This window comes from Balaenoptera physalus, assembly GCF_965194825.1.
Source record: "Balaenoptera physalus genome assembly, chromosome: 10".
NCBI lineage: Eukaryota > Metazoa > Chordata > Mammalia > Artiodactyla > Balaenopteridae > Balaenoptera > Balaenoptera physalus.
The window spans coordinates 87976477-87997863 of record NC_138889.1 but is presented as its reverse complement, the minus strand read 5'-3'; the positions used below and the strand labels follow the sequence as shown (position 1 = coordinate 87997863).

At 34.8% G+C, this 21387-nt stretch overlaps 1 protein-coding gene across 1 annotated transcript in view; it reads left to right on the top strand.

The window, feature by feature from the left end:
- CSTF3 (cleavage stimulation factor subunit 3) overlaps positions 1–21387 on the top strand; it is a 73046-nt gene that overhangs the window by 39812 nt on the left and 11847 nt on the right. The window contains exons 4-16 of the mRNA XM_082410476.1: positions 7471–7503; positions 8239–8336; positions 9517–9583; positions 9668–9702; positions 9787–9913; positions 12075–12152; positions 12945–13107; positions 14979–15088; positions 15704–15820; positions 16083–16157; positions 17559–17702; positions 18105–18207; positions 20994–21063. Of these exons, the coding sequence (XP_082266602.1) occupies positions 7471–7503; positions 8239–8336; positions 9517–9583; positions 9668–9702; positions 9787–9913; positions 12075–12152; positions 12945–13107; positions 14979–15088; positions 15704–15820; positions 16083–16157; positions 17559–17702; positions 18105–18207; positions 20994–21063 (1220 nt within the window). The remainder of the gene's footprint in view (positions 1–7470; positions 7504–8238; positions 8337–9516; positions 9584–9667; positions 9703–9786; positions 9914–12074; positions 12153–12944; positions 13108–14978; positions 15089–15703; positions 15821–16082; positions 16158–17558; positions 17703–18104; positions 18208–20993; positions 21064–21387) is intronic.

Below are 21387 nucleotides of genomic sequence, written 5' to 3'. Positions count from 1 at the left end.
CCTTATCTCCTAACTGTAAACAGTTTCTACCTGAATTATTTATGGTCATCGCAAATGTAATAAAAAGTAAACTTTATTGTACAGCAACTACTATAACATTTTTCATTTTTGTTCCCATGAAAAAATTACTCTATTGTTTTTCGCTCTATATTACTGTTTTGCTCTCCCTGTTCTCCCTCTGCCAAGCCCAGGCCACTATTATCCCACTTAAGGATGATAGCAACAGCCTCTTAGCTGTTCTCTCAGCTAGTGGCTGCTTGCCTCATTCCATGGCACTGAAAGCCACCTCTGTCTTCTTTCCTACCTTTACCCCCTCAAACCACCCCCGCCCACACACAGATGAGCCATAGTTTCTGTACTTTCCTTACTGTGTGACAGCCAATTTTTGTGTATCAGATTTAAACTCTGCTTGGCTTTTTAGGCCCCCTGTAATGGACCTCCACCACAATTAGCCAACCTATTTTCCTAATACCTATTCTTGTTTGCATGTTTTCACTATTCCACAGAAACTCGTGTTATTTCACGAATTTACAGAAACTTTTTCTCATTAATGGCCAGGATTCCATCTGAACAATAAAACTTTTCCTTGGTAACTCTAATTTGCATGGAACGCCTATTCCTCTGGATTTTATAAGACATGGCACAAGTAGAAAATAATTTAAATTTAGTCCTGTGTTCTTTCCAATAATTTTATGATTCTAACTGGATTATAAGCTCTTTGATAGAGTTCAGGTCCATATTCCCATATCTACTTGGTAAATCCTAAACATGCTACAGATACTTTTTAGTTGGTTCAGAAAAGTGGAAGATTAATTAATACCTAATTTGGTTCATACAAAGAATCATTTAACCCAAAACTGAAGATAATCGTATTTTTGCTTAGCACATTTTAATGTCAATCATACTGAGACTATAAGTGGTCTATACTTTACACTCATATTTAACAAATGTTATTTCTGTGCACATTTTAAGTGCCTTGAGGAACTGGAAATTTATGGGACAACAACATGGTTTTGGCCAATCTGTTAAACGTAAATCCATGTATGTGTATGTAGGCATACATTTGTAACTACATTTAATAGGAAAATTATGGAAATAGTACAGTATATTGTAGGAAAAATTAGGAAGCACAGATAAGCAAACATTTTAAACTACCTAGTTTATTTATCTGACTCCCTCACTAAAATATAACTCCATGAACTATAAAACTTAGTTTAATCCACCACTGTATCTCTAGAGATAGAAAAGAGCCTGCCACATAGGCACACAATTATTTGTTGAATAAAAATGAATTTACTGGCAGATACTCCTCTCCTGATATCTTTACTTTAAAATTGGGACTGGGTGGAAAGGAAAATGTTCTGCAGCTTCTCTGGCAACTTAAAAATCTGTTGTTTGATCTTAGAGTTCATTCCTCAATGTTTCCCATATTCGTTACATGCTGCTTACATTTTGTAATTTTCTAAGACATAATTTCCAAGGCATAGCGGATTGAAAACAGAAAAGAGTAGTGAGAAAGAGTAAATTAATGGAAGATGGGGTTTGTATTTAGGATTCCATTTGCTTTCAGGTTTCAGGATTGGAGCTGAGCTTTTTGGATAATAAGAGAAGCAGAATCAGGCAGCTTCTGCAGCTCAAACTTAATTTAAATTGGTTGTCCTAAATTCCACAAAAGTGCATGTGCTGTGCTTTAGAGTAGAAAAGATGTAGGGGACAAATTAAGAATGTGGGTTTATGATTAATTCAGTTATTCATCACATTTGTCCTAAGCAACTGCCATGTTAACTCGCCTGAGATGGGGCCTAGCTCTGCCTCTGCTGTGTGGACCAGTAGTGTCTTAAAACACAAGTATGGACTTGCCCCCAATGGTTATTATATGAAAACCTAAACAAAATATATAGAGACTTACTTTTTCTTTAGATTGGTTTGCTAATTTACTTTCCTCTCTAGAGTCATCTTGCCAGTTGGGTTCACTTGTCAAATGTGTTTTTGAACCATTCAAAATAAATTATACAGTCTCTTATTAATTATTCTTATACTTGATAATTTAAAAAATAACATTAAAAAGTTCTGATGTTATGGGATTTGGTGGGTTTTTTTCCCCAAGCTATATCATAAGAAAAAAAACAGTGAATTTGAGGAAATCAGACAAAATGCTGTTGACATGTAGAGGTTTATTTCTCTGATAAGAAAAATGCTAGCTTTATAGACACTTATACTGACGTTTTATAAATTGTTCAATGAAATATTAAAATATGTTCTTAACATCAGTTATGAAAAACTTATTTTTGAGCAGTGAAATATTGTGGCTTCTTTAGATCTTCATATAAAAATGTTCCAGGTAAAAGGCATAGCTAATCTAAACTATGTTATAAATGAACATTACCACAGTTAAATGAAGGTTTTTTTAGATTTTTCTGACAATGTTTACTTTTAAAAATTAAATAATCTACTGTAAATGATCATTAGTTCCAATAACTGCCCAGAGGATAGTTCTAGTTTCAAAAGACAATGTTAGTTAATGCTTGGGAAGTAATTGTGGAAGTTAACAAACAACTCGAAATAGGAAGTGTTCAAAAGTTAGGAACAGATCTGTGTTTGTTCAGTGTTATACTTGTTTTCACTCTCCCCCAAATAACCACTCATTTGAATTTAATTAAATTTAAAGTTTAATTAATCTTGCTAGAATTCCAACTATCTTCCCCCTTTATAAAATGAAAATATTAGGAAGTTGACAATTTTATTTTTTATTTTTTATGTTTTCTTATTTTTTTGGCCTGGCCACGTGGCTGGTGGGACCCTAGTTCCCTGACCAAGGATCAAACCCAGTGAGAACGAGGGGTCCTAACCACTGGACTGCCAGGGAATTCCCAGCTGACAATTTTTTAAAATTTAGTACTTTTTCTCCACCACAACTTTTCATATTTTGGTAAAATTCAAATGATTCATCTAAAAAGTAATATTGAAGTTGTATGACAAATTTTGATGATAAATAGGTATATCGAAGGATAAATATTAAAATTATCCTAAATTTTTTCTTGGAATGATTTTTTTAATTACAAAAATAATATACCGTGTTATTAGACGCTTTGGAAAAAACAATCATTCCATCACACTAACATATAAATTGTTCATTTTTTGGTATATTTCCAACCACTTAAAAACTTTTTCGCATTAGGATAACTGGATTCCTGTTAAAAAAAAAGAAATCTACATTTTTAACAGTCACCTGAGATGATTGTTTGCAAGTTAGAGAACCAAAGACTAAAGATAATTTTTTGTTTGTTTGTTTTTGGTCACGCCGTGCGGCCTGAGGGATCTTAGTTCCCTGACCAGGGATGGAACCCATGCCCCCTGCAGTGGAAGCAGAGTCCTAACAACTGGACCACCAGGGAATTCCCTAAAAATATTTTTTTAAGACCCCTGTTATTTAAACTTATATAACATTACTTTTAATATATTAAATAAGATGTGAGCAAGTTCTAGTAATCTTTGCAATCTAGTAATCTTTGTAAACGTGTGTGTGTGTGTGTGTGTATATATATATACATATATATATATAATGGGATTTAAATGGAGGCATTTATTTTTATTTTTATTGAAGTATAGTTGCTTACAATGTTATATAAGTTACAGGTCTACAATATAGTGATTCACAATTGTTAAGATTATACTCCATTTATAATTATTATAAAATATTGGCTATATTCCCCATGTTGTAACTATATCCTTGTAGCTTATTTTGTACCTAATAGTTTGTACCTCTTAATCCCCTACCCCTATATTGCCCCTCCCCCTCTTCCCTCTCCTCACTGGTAACCACTAGTTTGTTCTCTATGAGTCTGCTTCTTTTTTGTCATATTCACTGGTTTGTTGTATTTTTTAGATTCCACATATAAGTGATAACATACTGTATTTGTCTTTCTCTGTCTTATTTCACTTAGTATAATGCCCTTCAAGTCCATCCATGTTGCTGTAAATGGCAAATTTTGTTCTTTTTCATGACTGAGTGGTATTCCATTGTATATATTTACCACATCTTCTTTATCCATTCTGTTGATGGACACTTAGGTTGCATACATATCTTGGCAATTATAAATAATGCTGCTATGAACATTGAGGTGCATGTATCTTTTCAAATTAGTGTTTTTAGTTTTTTTGAATATATATACCCAGGAGTGGAGTTTCTGACTCATATGATGATTCTATTTTTAGTTTTCTGAGAAAACTCCATACTGTTTTCTACAGTGGTTGCACAAATTTACATTCCCACCAACAGTGTTATTTTTAACACTTATTATTTTTAACCATTTACATTTTCTCTTTGGGAATTGCCTATTCATATTCTTTGCCAATTTCCCCAAAGAATAGTTTCGGTTTTCCTGGCCAGTTTTAAGAACTGTATATAATCTGTCATCTACACTTGGGAATCTGGTGACTTGAATTTGTCTTACTTCACTCCTACTCTCAACTCAACCTATTTACTGAGCCAAGCAGCTGGATGCAAGGAAACCTCAGATTCTATTGCAGTCTCGAAGAACAGGGCTGGTGGAGCGCCTAGGACAAGGAATAAGAAACTGACTCAGAAATACTTGGCACCCTTCCACTGTCTTTTTGCCCCAGAGGAATGTTGACATCAGCCTGGCCACCAGGAAACCAAAAAGGAGCCGAACTGGCAGGCTGAGTACTCCTTACTCTTGAGCAAAGATTTCTCTCTGTTTTTTTGTAAGAAGACTACCAACAGCCAACTTGCTGTTTACACCTGCTACACAGCTCTCGTGGTAGAGAAGGGTCAACTACAACACTGGGACTGCCAACTCTGAGATCAGGGACTAGACGGAAGAAATAACTGCATATCTACGGATCCAGCAACAAGAAAGGAATATAAACAAACTGTTGGGACAGGCCCCCAACAAAATAGAGCTACTGGAGGAGAGAGACAATAACTTGAACAAAATAATAGGAGCACAGTGAGATTGAAACTGCAGTATTTAAAAAAACAAAACAAAAAAACCTCTGGTGCCAAAAGCCATTATTTTTGAACCAACTACAGCAATAGGTCAACTGGAGGAAAATGATAACATGGAGACTTAAATTTGTGGCCTGGAGAATCTAGTGGAAGAAGTATTTTTAAACTTAGAGCCAAAAGGCAAAGAAAGGGTAAAAATAACAGATTCTGAGGATAGAAGAAGTAGACCTAATGCGTATAATAGGAGTTCAATAAGGAAAAAAAGGAACAGATTGAAGAGAGGCAATAATTTAAAAAAGAGGAAAAGTCTTGAGCTGAAAGACATGACTCTAGCTTCAAAGGGCATGCTGAGTCCCTGGCAGAATTCATGGTAATAATAATAAATGTCAATTACTAAGTTCTCACTCTGCTAGGCAGTGTTCTAAGGGCTTTACATTTATTAACTCGTTGAGTCCTTAAAACAGCCCTACAAAATAGGTACTATTATCCCCCCTAATTCAGAAGAGGAAAAATGGTTAAGTGTATAGTCAAAAAGTGAACCCAAGAGATTTGACTCCAGAGCCTTGACTAAACCGCCTCGAAGAGCAAAGACCTATATTTAAGCAAATCCTGTTACAGTTTATGAACTCTGAAGCTCAAGGGTGAAATCTTACAAGTTCCAGAGAGAAAGAGCAAGTAATCAGCAAAAGAAAAAGAGCCTGTCACCAGAGTTCTGATCTGCCTCACCTTAAGCCAGAAAGCAGTGGGAAAATTTATCTATACTATTGATTGAAAAGAACCACAAGCCAAGGTTTCTCTAACCAGTCAAATTATTCACCTGTCAGGCTGATACAAAGATTTGCTGATATATCACAATTGAATAACTAACCCCACCTACCATCTGATGAAAATACTCAAAGAAAGGGAAATCTAATAGTATTTATTTAACCTTTGTCTTCGCACATGCCACTCCTTCTGCCTGGAATAACTCCTCCCTTTCTTTACCAGTCTAACAACTCTTTTTTAAATTAAAATAGAATTGATTTACAATATGTGTTAGTTTCAAGTGTACAGCAAAGTGTGTGTGTGTGTCTGTGTGTGTGTGTATATATATATATATATATATATATATATATATATATATATATATACACATATTTCAGGTTATTTTCCATAATAGGTTATTATAAGATATTGAATATAGTTCCCTGTGCTATACAGTAAATCCTTATTGCTTATCTATTTTATGTATAGTAATTTGTATCTGTTAATCCCATACTCCTGATTTATCCCTCTCCCCTTCCCTTTCCCCTTTGGTAATCATAAGTCTGTTTTCTATGTCTCTGAGTCTGTTTCTGTTTTGTATATAGATTCATTTGTATTATTTTTTAGATCCACATATAAGTGATATATAATATTTGTATTTCTCTGACTCACTTCACTTAGTATATTCTCTAGGTTCATCCATGTTGCTGCAAATGGCAGTATTTCTTTTTTATGGCTGAGTAATATTCCATTGTATATATATACCACATCTTCTTAAGCCAATTGTTTCTTGATAGACACTTGGGTGGCTTCTATGTCTTGACTATTGTAAGTAGTGCCGCTGTGAACATTAGGATGCATGTATCTTTTCGAATTAGTTTTCGTCTTTTCCAGATACATGCTCAGGAGTGGGATTGCTGGATCATATGATAGCTCTATTTTTAATTTTTAAGGGAACCTCCATACTGTTCTCCATAGTGGCTGCACCAATTTACATTCCCACCAACAGTGTAGGAGGGTTCCCTTTTCTCCACATCGTCTCCAGCATTTATTGTTTGTAGACTTTTTGATGATAGCCATTCTGACCTCACACCTCATTCTTAACATCTTCACTTCTTCCAGGAAATCTTTTGCAACCCCATAAGTCTGAGTTTTATGCTCCTCCTAAATGCTCCCATAGCACCCTGTAGTTCCCCCATCTTGACCCTTGTTTTCCCTGTAAAATTGTAAGCTCTATGAGGACATAGGCAGACTATGCATGTTTTGTTCACTGTGGTAGCCCCAGTGCCTAGCACAGCACCTGGAGTATTGTAGATTGACTGAGTGATTAAAATTTATGTGTAGTCAAAATTCACAAATCTTTTTTGCTACCCTACTCAGATTGTTCTAGTTGTAGCTATTCAGGGAAAATAAAGCTTTAAGTTTGTCTTCATTAGGTACTTAAAGCCCTATTCAAGTATGCCTTGTTTATATTTCTTTATTCATCTTGTGACTGTTTTATAAAATTTTAAATTCACAAAAGTTCAACATAAATGAGCTTATAAAAATTTTTCCATATAGAATTAATTTATGTAAGGCATATTTACAATGCATATTATCCATATTGGGTTCAAACTTCTATTTGTTATTTTCAAAAGGCAGAATTAAATAGGAAAGTGTAGAAATGAATTTACAAGCTTAATCAAAACACTCAGAGATAGTGATAGTACTCTAAAAAGAATGGTGTTAATTCTATATTTTTCTCTGTTTCTCTGTAGATTAAAGCTAAAAATTATGACAAGGTCGAAAAGGTGAGTCCTCTTAAGTATACTTTGAATGTATGCTGAAGTTTAATTTAGGACTTAATGTATATAAGGCAAATACAGTAAAATGTTAACAATTGTTGAATCTAGCTAGTGATTATATAGGAATTCATTGTACTTATTCAGCCCTTTTGTATGTTTGAAAATGTTCATAATAAAATCTTGGGGGACTTCCCTGGTGGCGCAGTGGTTAAGAATCCGCCTGCCAATGCAGGGGACACGGGTTTGAGCTCTGGTCCGGGAAGATCCCACATGCCGCGGAGCACCTAAGCCTGTGTGCCACAACTACTGAGCCTGTGCTCTACAGCCTGTGAGCCACAACTACTGAAGCCCGGGCGCCTAAAGCCTGTGCTCTGCAACAAGAGAAGCCACTGCAATGAGAAGCCCACGCACCGCAACAAAGAGTAGCCCTACTCACTGCAACTAGAGAAAGCCTGCACGCAGCAACGAAGACCCAAGACAAAAATAAATAAATAAAATAAATAAATTTTAAAAGATAAAATAAAATTTTGGAAAAGAAAATAATTATACTCTGCTGACCAAAATTATGAGAATGATTTTGATTATCTAAACAAAATAGAGGGAGTTGTTATTTGACATTTATTTGTAAGAAGATAAATTCATGAAAGGAGCTGAATTTGTTTCTTTAATGTTCCATTTCAACTATGTACATGTGAAATTTATTTAAGTGTGGATTCTGATAATATTTTATTGTATTTACAGCTATTTCAGAGATGCCTTATGAAGGTTTTGCACATTGATTTATGGAAGTGTTATCTTTCATATGTCCGAGAAACCAAGGGTAAACTACCAAGTTACAAGTAAGTTAAATCAGGAGCTTAAGAATGCAGGTCATCCCCAGGCACACAGTCAACCCCATAGAAACTCACACCTCTTAACTCCAGAGGGTGAAGAAACTTAAGGATTTGAAAAGTCAGGATTCTCTGAGAAGTCAGTAAACCATGGAAAAAAATGCTTCAAAGAAAGCCACTGGTATTAGATTTATTCTCGAGAATTGAATCATCCAAGCCCCTCTTCTATATTGAAACACTGTACATTTGCAACTCCAAAGCACTTTGTTGACAGGCTTGTTGACAAACTTAATAAAAAGCATCTTATTACTTGTCATGGCACCACTCTTGGCAGGTTACATTGTAATATGCTACTTAAGTATTCCAAGGCATCTTTGACAATGGTATTGTTGTATAGTTGACCTCCTCACTAGGACTTACCCCCACCTATCTATCTTTGTTGAATCTAAATAATGGACCTTCTCAAATGCTGTTTTTGTATATAACAAATAGGCAGATTATTTTTATAACCAGAATTCTATCTTTGTTTTCTTTTTCTTCATTATTGTTTATTGTCTTACACTGAAGAAGTTCTTTCTCCCTAAATTTTATGTCAGAGCTAATAGATCTTCAGACATAACTTACCTTCTTAATCAAAGAACCAGATATTTCCACATTTGAATCTTCTACATATAAGATTAGGCAATTTAAGGGCTTTAAAGAGGGGACTTCCCTGGCGGTCCAGTGGTTAAGACTTTGCCTTCCGATGCAGGGGTTGTGGGTTTGATGCCTGGTCGGGGAGCTAAGATCCCACATGCGTGGCCAAAAAACCAAAACATAAAACAGAAGCAATATTGTAACAAATTCAATAAAGACTTTAAAAATGGTCCACATCAAAAAAAAAGTCTTAAAAAATTAATAAATGATATAAAGATAAATAAAACATGGCCTCTATCTTTGATAAGCTTACAAGTAGTAGGTAAAAGAAACAAAGTACATAAATTAATGACATTGACAAGCTAAACACAAAAGAGCTTAGCCTTTACATTTTGTTTATATACTTGCAAAGATGTCTTTACATTTTGTTTGTATAAGCGGTTTAAATGCTGTTCTGATCATATGATCAGAAATCATGATTATGTTTTAGTTGTAGATACATTTTAATAACATGAAATTTTTCTAAAAAACATGCCTTTCATGTTTATTTCAGAGAAAAAATGGCTCAAGCATATGACTTTGCACTGGATAAAATTGGAATGGAAATTATGTCTTATCAGGTAGAGTTAAATTTTTTTTAATACATACACTTAAAAAATTTGAAACTACTAAGAAAGATACTAACATTTTATTTTATTTCTTAGATTTGGGTGGATTACATCAATTTCTTAAAAGGCGTGTAAGTATTTTTATAGTTTTACTTTCTGTGTGAACAGTTGATTTAGCTATAATATAATTGATGGTATTTCTTATCCAATGCCAGGGAAGCTGTTGGATCTTATGCAGAAAATCAGAGAATAACAGCTGTTCGAAGAGTTTATCAACGAGGTTGTGTTAATCCCATGATCAACATTGAACAACTGTGGAGAGACTATAACAAGTATGAAGAGGTAAATTAGGCCACAGTAGTTTATTATTATGACCAAGCCATTTAACTTTTTATGCACTGTGGATTTGTGGAGGCTAGCCTTTCTAATATCAGGTACCTGGATATCAGTGCTGCATACGTTTGTTTTCATATTGATTGTAATGAAAGAACCATTCCTAATGTTTTGAGAGTCTCATTTTACTGTTGAGTTATTTTTAGAGAATACTCTGGGAGAATTATAATTCTTACCAAACCATTTTTAATCAGTGCTAAACCATATCCACACAGTCATACACACACACATTGCCACTGATCTCTTATGAAACAGTTCCTTTTTAGAACTGCTTTTCTAGTAGTAATGATGAGTTGCAATGCCCCTCTGTCACCTAGTTACAGTGATGTGATTATTGCCTTGTAATTGTGAGATGTAGGGCTGTGGTCCAAGATCTTTGTCTCATAAGCAAATGATTTAACAAACTGAGCTAATAAGCCCATTATGTAAACATACATGCCAAGTAACCTCTATCTTTAAAAGAAAGTTCCTCACATGTCCACTGTGATTTGGAAGAACTATGTAGGGTATTGAAACTGTTCCCTCATAGGCATGAGCAGTGGTTCTCAAACATTTTGGTGTTGGGATTTTAAAAAGTATTAAAGACTGCAAAGAACTTATAATTTTAATGTGGCTTTTACCTATGAATATTTAGCATATTGGAATTAAAACTGAGAAAGTTTCAAGATACTTATTTATTAATTCATTTAAAGCTTGCAGTAGTAGACTCCTTATATTTTAACATAAATAGTATTAAACTGTATTTTCCAAAAGAAAAAATTCAGTGAGAAGAGTGGCATTATTTCATATTTTTGCAAATCTCTTTGGTATTTAGCTTAATAGAAGACAGGTAGATTTTCATATCTGCTTCTAAATTCTATCTGCTATGCTGTTGAATGTCATGTAGCTTCTGAAAAACTCCACTGTATATTTGTGAGAGAGGCAAATCATGTCTTAGTATTGTTTGAAAATTGTTTTGATCTTATGGATCCTCTGGAAGGGTCTTGGGGAACAGGAATCTTTGGACTACTCTTTGAGAACTACTAGGCATGAATGATAATGTTTATGTCTCCTTGCTACCTCTGCATTTATTTTTTAAAATTTATTTTATTTATATATTTATTTTTGGCTGCATTGGGTCTCCATTGCTGCGTGTGGGCTTTCTCTAGTTGCAGCGAGCGGGGGCTACTCTTCGTTGCAGTGCGCAGGCTCCTCTTGTTGCATAGCATGGACACCTGGTGCGCGGGCCTCAGTAGTTGTGGCATGTGGGCTCAGTAGTTGTGGCGCACGGGCTTAGTTGCTCCACGGCGTGTGGGATCTTCCCTGGACCAGGGCTCGAACCTGTGTCCCCTGCATTGGCAGGAGGATTCCCAACCACTGCACCACCAGGGAAGCCCTGCATTTATTTTTAAAGTTATGCAGACCAAGTTAGAAAAAGGCTTTTAGAACTAAGTCATGGCTATTCACCCAGATGAATCTTTACATCATTCTTTTTTTCTTTTTTAATAAATTTATTTATTTATTTATTTATTTATTTATTTATTTATTTATTTATGGCTGTGTTGGGTCTTCATTGCTGCGTGCAGGCTTTCTCTAGTTGCGGAGAGCAGGGGCTACTCTTCGTTGCAGTGTGCGGGCTTCTCATTGCGGTGGCTTCTCTTGTTGCGGAGCACAGGCTCTAGGCGTGCGGGCTTCAGTAGTTGTGGCACGCGGACTCAGTAGTTGTGGTGCACGGACTTAGTTGCTCTGCGGCATGTGGGATCTTCCCAGACCAGGGCTCAAACCCATGTCCCCTGCATTGGCAGGCGGATGGATTCTTACCACTGCGCCACCAGGGAAGTCCTGTATATCATTCTTTATTACTAGAATTTTATGTGAAATAATTGGTCCTTTCCAAATCATTCCCTATCTTTAGAAATTCCTGACATATGGAAACTTACTGCATCTCATAACACATAGGCAGATCCTCCTTCATTTCTTAAGCATATAATGTGATCAAACCTTTATTTTACTAACCAAAAAACCTCTTAAACACTTTAAAGTAATTTAGCAAATGAATATACTATATTATGCTAACATTAAAATATACTTAATTTTCAAATAATATGCATTTTTCTTTTTTTTTCCTTAGGGTATCAATATTCATTTAGCTAAAAAAATGATTGAAGATCGGAGTAGGGATTACATGAATGCTAGGCGGGTAGCAAAGGTATGGAATTCTATCAGGCCACTTACTATAATGTTTGTTGTGAGTATGTTATTTACACAGGAGCTTTCCCTATCTGGTATTACTCTTAATATTTTCAATCATTAGGAGTCTTAACTAATGACAATTAATTACGTTGTCTGAGCAGATGATTATTTGAAGCAAATTACCTCTTTACAGACATGTTAAAGGACAAAATAGAATAAATCAAGTTTGGAAGAAATTATTTTTTAAAATATAGAAACAGGTCATAGAGACAAAGTTCTACCTAGAATTGATCAAGTAGTTGTTATCCATCCCTCCTGTCAGCTCATACATATCCGAATACTGTAATAATCTGTGGTCTAATGACATAGCTCTCGGGGACCGAGTTTTGTCTTGTGTACATAACTTTCCATTTGTTGACACTGTTAGAAGTTAGGGAAAATAGCCTAGACTATGAACTATTGAGATTTTAAAAGACAGATCATTTCTCCAAAGGTGGCAGTAACAGTGCCACCAGATCATCAGTCGTGTTGATCTGTCAACTCCTCTGTCCTGAAGAGTGACTTCCTAGATCACCTGCAGAGAGGGCCCAGGGCTGTTCTGTTCACCCAGTCCTGGGAACCTCTTCTTGGGTAGGTAATCTTCTGTTATCTTTATTCCTGCTCTTAAATAGTTTTTAGGTTATATTAACAAAGTAGTATTTGGAAAAACTAGGCATTTTGAACAAAGTATTCCAAACAGATCAACTGCATTTCATATATCTGAGTTGTTCCTCAGCTTACCACAGAATTCTAAATACTTGTTGTCTAGGAATATGAGACAGTAATGAAAGGTTTGGACCGCAATGCTCCCTCAGTGCCTCCTCAGAATACTCCTCAAGAAGCTCAGCAGGTAGATATGTGGAAGAAATACATACAGTGGGAAAAGAGCAACCCTCTTCGTACAGAAGATCAGACCCTTATAACTAAAAGAGGTAACCAGACTAACCCTTCTGGGACTCCAATTATGTGTATGTTAGGCCACTTGATATTATCGCATAGGTTACCGAGGATGTTTTTTACTCCCAGTCTTTTTTTCTCTTATGTTCTTCAGATTCAGTAATTTCTATAGATCTATCTCCATGTTCACTGACCTTTGCTTTATCATATCCAATATGCTGGTGAGCCCATCTACTGAATTCTTCATTTCAAATATTCTACTTTTCAGTTGTATAAATTTCCATTCTAGAAATTTTTATGTTTTTTATAGTTTTCCTTTTTCTGTTAAGATTCCATGGCCGTTACTATCTTTTTCTTTATATCCTTGAACATTTTTATAACAATAGTTATAATATCCTCATCTGCTAATTCCAATATCTGAGCCATTGTGGTGTTGATTTCTTTTCCTCTTGACTATGGGTCACATTTTTTGTTTTGTCACAAGTCTAGACATTTAAAAAAATTTTTTGGACATTGTACAGATGTGTAAATGATACATAGTAAAGACTAGATTCTGTTATCTTCCTCTGAAGAATGTTGAGTTTTCTTTTAGCAGGGAGTTAAATTACTGGCAGATCTCCTGGACCTTGTGGAGGCTTGGTTTTACACTATTAGGATGAGTCTCTGTTAGTGGCCTTTATCTCACAGTAAATCTCTTAGTCCTGGGATATAGTCTTTACTCCCAAGATATAATGGAAAGTTCAAGGTGTTTACTCAGACTTTCTTAACTTGATGGGACTCAGATTCCAGACTTGGTCTCCATTACAGTGGGCAGCTGATGAGATATCTATCCAGCTCTTTCAGCTTTGCTTTCTGCTCAGGCTGTTTGTATTCTTTCCTGTGTATGTCTATTTTAGAGTCAGTTGAAGATCTGAGGGCATTAGGCCCAGATTTTCAGCCTCCACCTTCTGTGGCTCTCTTTTGGGGGATCTTCCCCCTTAATTTCCAGTTGTTCTTGTAACCCAAAACTCCATGTTACTTACCTCAAGCCAGTAAGACTTAAGCATTTGGCTTGAGTTCTAGCTATCCCAGAACTATACACATAGGGGTGTGCACTTGAGGGGAAAAGCCATATTAAATATATATCTCACCTAGTGTGATTCCAATTTTTTAAGGGCTCAGTCCTCTCCAGTTTCTTTTTCTTTTGGTCATTCTCTAGTGCCTTTAAACAGTTGCTTTTTGTATTTTTCAGTTTATGATTTTTTTTTTTTTTTCAGGAGAGTTAGTCTGATACAGACTACTCTGGCACTGTCAGAACTAGAATTTGGAACTTAAAAAAAAAAATTCCTCAATCTTGCCTTGCTCTCTCAGCTGGAGGCCTTTGCAAGTACTGTTTCCTTTGCTTACACCATTTTTGTATCTACTCCTGTCCTTCCTGCCTCTACTTACTCTCTCATCTGACCAGATTCTATCCCTTCTTCAGGTTTCGCTTAGATGTCAGTTCCTTAGTGAAGCCTTTCTTGAGTCTCTAAACTATGTTAAGTCCTGCTGCTGTAAGTTTCAAGAGTACACTCTACTTTCCTCATCATAATACTTATTACTTTTCATAACTGCGTTCTTAATATCAATCTTCCCACTATACTGCAGACTTCTTGAGTATAGGAAGTCTTATTCACTGGTATATTCACAGTGTCTTTCACATTCCCTAGCATATAGTTGGCACTCAATAAATATTAATTTAATAAATGATGAATGGATGGGGTTTGGGTGGATGATAATGCCAGAAATCACTGAAGTTTTTTTATTTCCAATTATCATTCATTACTGAGGGCCCTGTCTTAGCCTAAAAATTGAGTTGTGACGCTTGTATTGATAGTTTTGTAAATAATATTTATTCTAATTGAATGTTGCAAATGTCTTCCCTTAGTTATGTTTGCTTATGAACAGTGCCTGCTTGTGCTGGGCCATCACCCTGATATTTGGTATGAAGCTGCCCAGTATCTTGAGCAGTCAAGTAAACTGTTAGCAGAGAAGGGGGTGAGTATTTACTTGTTTCCCCCTTTTGGTCTTTTCATGGTTTTGATATAACAATAATTTGCTAAAAGTATAGCACTGAATTTTGGTAATGAAGTGTAGGTATTGAAAATTTTAATCTTATGTCACTATGAATCTTAGTGACCCTCTTATATGATTAGACTACCTTAGTCAGAATTAAAATATAGTGGCTCTTCTTTAATGTATTAAAGTGATGAATCATTTAGAGTACTTCTATGATTCTTCTTTATGTTAAAATAATGGAAGAAGTCTTTGGAATTTTTTTTTTTAATATTTATTTATTTATTTGGTTGCACCGGGTCTTAGCTGCAGCACGTGGGCTCCTTAATTGCAGCAGGAGGGTTCCTTAGTTGTGGCATGCGAACTCCTAGTTGCGACATGCATGTGGGATCTAGTTCCCTGACCAGGGATTGATCCTGGGCCCCCTGCATTGGGAGCACGGAGTCTTATCCACTGCACCACAAGGGAAGTCCCTGGGATTTCTTAAGAATCCAGAAATGCATATGTGTCCATACGTATATACATATGAGTGTGTGTTTTATTCTCTTTCAGCTTTATTGAAATTATTGTAAGTGAGCTTTCTTTTTTCTCTCCTAGGATATGAATAATGCCAAATTATTTAGTGATGAAGCTGCTAATATATATGAAAGAGCAATAAGCACTTTATTAAAGAAGAATATGCTTCTTTATTTTGCATATGCAGATTATGAAGAGGTGAGTTAAAATATTTAGAACTTTCTTGTAATTGGATTTTTTACTGCAGCACTGAATTTTTTTTCTGGCTGCTTCTTTGCCAGGCATATTGCTTTTGGAAGACAGAGATAATGCAGAATGAACAGTTATTAGTCCTTAGCTCATTATATATTTATGCTCAAAGCAGGTGCCTTTGTGGGGTGCAGCCTCTGGATTCCTCAGAGCTCAAATCCTGCTTGTTTATGAATATATATTTATATCCACTTCTTCTCTACCACCTTAGAGTCGCATGAAGTATGAGAAAGTTCACAGTATATATAACAGACTTCTGGCAATTGAGGATATTGACCCCACCTTGGTAAGTAACTTTATAAGTCTCCTTCCCACTTTTGCAGTCTGCTTTAATTTTAAAAAAATTTAATTTACATAAAGTAAAATTCACTGTTTTTGTTGAATTGTTAGTTCTATGAATCTTGACCAATAACATAGAGTTATGGGACAACCATCACAATTAAAATACAAAACACTTCAATCACCCCACAGAAATTCCCTCATGTGACCCCCTTGTAGTCACCCCTTCCCTGTCTCCCATCCCGACAATTGCAGATCTGCTCTCTGCTCGTTTCTTCTGTTGTTGTTTGTAAGTGCAGCGCTATGAACCAGCCACAGTGGGGCTTTCTCTAACACCTTCCTTGTGAGCATGGTTTGAATACCACGTAATAGTTGCTTAATAAATATTTCTTTTTAAATAAATGGAGGCAGGAGAAACCAACATTCTGGGAAGCAGTTGGACAAGAACTCACTTTATCCTGAATTCTACTCTGTAATAGTGGTTTTCAAAGCCCTGAATTTCTGCAAAAGTGCAGCAGAGCTCTTTCAGTGGGAGGGGAAGGGGAGGGGCCAATGCGTGGGGCTCTAGACCCTCTGCCTCAAGTCAACTACAGCTATACTCCTTTTTTTGTTTGTTTATCATGGGATTCCACTGCTCTAATTGCTTGCATTTAGTCATTTTAAAATTCATTTAGCAAACTGATCTGTGCTATGCACTGTGCTAGATTCCAGCAGTATAATGACACATAAGTAAAATTCCTTTCCTCAAGGAACTCATAGTTCATTCATCCATCTATTCATCTGTCTAAACTGGGCAATGTAGTTTGACATCATCAAAACTGAGCAAATAAGGACTCTACTCATAGTCACCCTGTGTACAGTCCAGAGATGTTTGTTCATTGAACAAATATTGCATACTCATCATGTGTTGGGCAATCTGTAGGTGCTAAGTATAAAATGACTCAAATAGTTTATCAGTAAAGTTACATTATATGGTCTTTAGGAAATAGAGTAGTGGACTTTTAAAGTAATAAATCAAGAAATACTAGCGTTTTCTAGTATTTTCACTTTTATTCCTTCTTTAAGATTTAATTTGCATGTTCTGGAATTAGATAATTGTGATGATTGCAAAACCTTGTGAATATACTAAAAACCGTTGAATTATACATTTAAAGGGTGAATTTTGTGCTATGTGAATTATATCTCAATTAAAATATTAATTTGCACATGTCTTTAATACCAGAAAAAATTTGCTTGTGGATTTAAATAGTACACTATCAATAATCTTACTTTTTTATTTCTCGAGTATTCAAAATTGCTTCCTTATACAGCAAAACGTGTTAGTACTGCAGTAAGGTGAACCTGTATTGGATGCTACAGGGTTCACGTTTTGCCTAGTCTGTAGAAAACAAATACTTTTTTTGTGTAGGTATATATCCAATATATGAAATTTGCAAGAAGAGCAGAAGGTATTAAATCTGGAAGAATGATATTTAAAAAAGCAAGAGAAGATACCAGAACCCGCCACCATGTCTATGTTACTGCAGCACTCATGGAGTATTACTGTAGTAAGGTAAGTCCTCAAATAAAATATAAAGATAAAATAATTTCCTTCATATGAGATAAATTAATTAAAAGAAAGGCAGTCCTAATTTCTGTCATTAAGTTTTATTATTTATTTATATCTATCTGGTTTTTTTGGCCGCGTTGGGTCTTCTTTGCTACACGCAGGCTTTCTCCAGCTGCAGCGAGTGGGGGCTACTCTGCCTGTTAATTTATACCTTATTAAACTCCACATTTCTGAATCTGAATCCCCTTGAATGGTTTTTAGCTCTGTAATTTTTACTTAACATAATTTTAATCTCCATTTTAATTCTTAATATACCTTGTCATATTTAGATGTTATAGTTTTAATATTCTTTGAGTATCTTGTTTGACATTACATGGAAATCAGTACTTTCCTCTCTACTTCTAGGACAAATCTGTTGCCTTTAAGATTTTTGAGCTGGGGCTAAAGAAATATGGAGACATTCCAGAATACGTCCTGGCCTATATTGACTATCTTTCTCACCTCAATGGTAAGTAGATTCTAGATCTGTAATGGTTACTTAATATTAAGCCATCAATGTCATTCTCTGAAATTATGTTGCTGGGTTTTTTTCTTTCTCAAATGTATTACATTCTGTCATCACACCAGAACCAGGCACTTGATAGGCACTCAAATATTTGTGGCCTGTCAACTATGAATTTATACTTATTGCATAATGGTTGATGCCTTTCGATTCTGCAGAATGGTCTTTAATTTAGCATCAAAGTCCCAACAGTAATAGGATAAAGCCACAAATCTCTAGCCACAAAAACTCAAAGATGCCCAAGTAGTAAACTGCTTTGAGGCTACTGGGGAAGATATTTCAAAAGAAACATTATGTTTATGAGCATCTTTATTTTCCTATTTTGTTGTAATAATAATGACCATCTTTTATTGAGTTCCTGCCTTATACCAGGCACTAGGCTAGAGGATCTGTGTATGTATGTATGTATCTTATTTAGTCTAGTTAACCACAGTCCAGGATATGTAATTTCTTGACTAAAAATGATCTGGTTTAAAAACTGATTTAAGAAAGAAATATGAAATTATGTGCCATGTAAACAATTAGATGTAAATTAGATATCACAGGTAAATATTAGTGATTTTAATGATATTTTAGAAAAATATAGCATTCTGTATACCTAAATAGTAAAAAAGAATAAAACTTAAACATGATTTTATATTTCAGCTTAGTGATTCTACTCTCTGGAAAAGGACTTAACTCCAAAAAGTGAGACAGTGGAGCATTTAATTAAAAAGAAATTTTCTTGTATGAAATGAATGTTCCTCACCAGTTTTATATTGTTTTGCTTGATTTTTTAGAATAGTTACTAGGATGTACAATATTTTACTCTAAAATTGAGGATGAACTCTAAAATTGAGGATGAACTCTGATGTCAGCATTATTATCTTCTAAAATCAGTGTCTTTGTTTATTCATCAACCCATCATTTATTCAGTAGTTTTGGTTAGTAAGGTCTGGAAATACAAGAATAGGACTCCATTGTTACCCTCAGAGTATTCTCCTTGGGAAATCAGATGTGTAAACATAATTACATCATAATTTGATTCTTAATTGTGGCATAAATTCTGGGGTTAAGTGTATAATAGTGTTTCAGATTTCTCATCTGCAGAATGGTTATAATAAGAGTACCTTTCATAGGACTGTTGAGAGAATTAAATGAACTTTTGCACGTATTTGACTTATATATGGAATGTGGTAAGCATACAATAAATGTTAACTATTTAAGGTGATGGTGGCAATCATGAAAAACATGTGCTAAATTCTATAATAGAGCCCTGAATGAATTGCTTTGGAAGCACAGAGAGGAGAGTGTAATCTAAGTTCCAGAGCTGTGCTATGCAATTATGGTAGCCACTAGACTACTAAGTTTTGAGCCCTTGAATTGTGGCTAGGCCAAAATGAGATGTGGTGTAAGTTAAAATACATACTGACTTCAAAGAGATAGTAGAAAAGAAATGTAAAATATCTTAATAATCTTTCATATTGATTACATGTTGAAATGATAATTTAGATATATTAGGTTAAATAAAATATATTAAAATTAATTTCACCTGTTTTTATTCTTTTATTTTTATTTTTGTCTTTTGTTTGCTTTTATTCTTTTAAATGTGGCTAGCAGCAAATTTAAATTATTGGATAGCACTGTTCTAGAGGGTGAGAGAAGGCAGCATGAGATGGGTCTTGAAGGATAAGCAATCGTTTTCCTAAAGATACAGGAAAATGCATTATTCCAGGAGAACACAGCATGTAATAAGCAGTGGAAAGTTATGTGGAATGGCAAAAAGTGTGTCTGGAGCAAAGCTTGGAATAAAGCTAAAAGAATAAAATGCAAGATTTACTTATTTCTTTAAGTACAGTGTGTTAAGTTGAAGATAAAAGCCATGAATATGGTGCCATCTTCTTTGGTTCAATACATGTCATCTCTTGGTTTGACTTTGCATATTATGGACATGTAGTAAAACTGAGTAACTGCCCTGCAGCAGTAAAAACCAACTACTCTGTTGGATTTTTTTTTAACAGTTTTATTGAGGCATAATTTATATACCATAAATGCACTCATTTAAAATATGCAGTTCAAAGAGTGTTAGTAAATTTACTACTAGATTCTTAAATTTTAATAGATCCCTTAGAGCTTAGCAAGAAGTGTCATTTTCCACTTCCAGCTACAGACCTCCCAAGACTCTTAAATTTTAATCCACCTCTGGTGACCATTCTTATTCATTTTCCATTTGCATATTTATCTACCAATCTGGATATGGCACCTATATAAGAATTTAAAGTAGTTAAATATAGAGTAGTCCTGGTGCAGCAAAATAAGAAAATCAAGTATCTAAATTTGAGCTTGTCATCCTCCACATTCAGTGTATTTTAAAAATATCAATAGTTTGATGCTTATAATGTCAACAGGTATGTAATTTTCATTATTTAAACATAAATGAGATATCCGATTCAGATATCACACTGTTATAAATTGTTTGACATTATAACTACACTATACTATCTATAGAAGGAGGGCTAAACTAGAGGTAAAAAGACCTGGCTTCTAGTTATGGCTCTATTACTCAATAACTGTGAGCCACATCAACTCACTTCATCTTTTTGAACCTCAAGCTTCCTCATCTATAAATATTAGGTGTGATAATAGTTAGATCTCTCTGCATAGGATTTTTGTGAGGATTAAATGAGAAAATGCATTGTTGAATTATAAAACTGCATTTTTAAAAATATTTAAAATCTTCTTTAATATCCTAGAGGACAATAATACTCGAGTTTTGTTTGAACGAGTTTTAACATCTGGAAGTCTTCCACCTGAGAAGTCTGGGTAAGCCATTTTGAAAACTTACTGGTCGTGTTCTAATATTTGAATTGTGGTCTATGGGATGAACATTTGCTTGTTGTGAGTATACGTTCCAGGAGAAATTTCCCTTCTCTCTTGAAGCTTAATTTACAAATGCCTGCCTTGCCATATTTTCATACCTGTTTAAGATTTGTTAAAAAAAATTTTTGCATACTGAGAGATGCCTTAGCAATTTATTATTAAATATTTTAATATATCTTGCTATATATCCCTAGAAATTGATATGAACAAACTAGAGAAGAGTTCTGAAATTTTTACTTCTTACTCGAGAGCAAAGACTCTTACAAA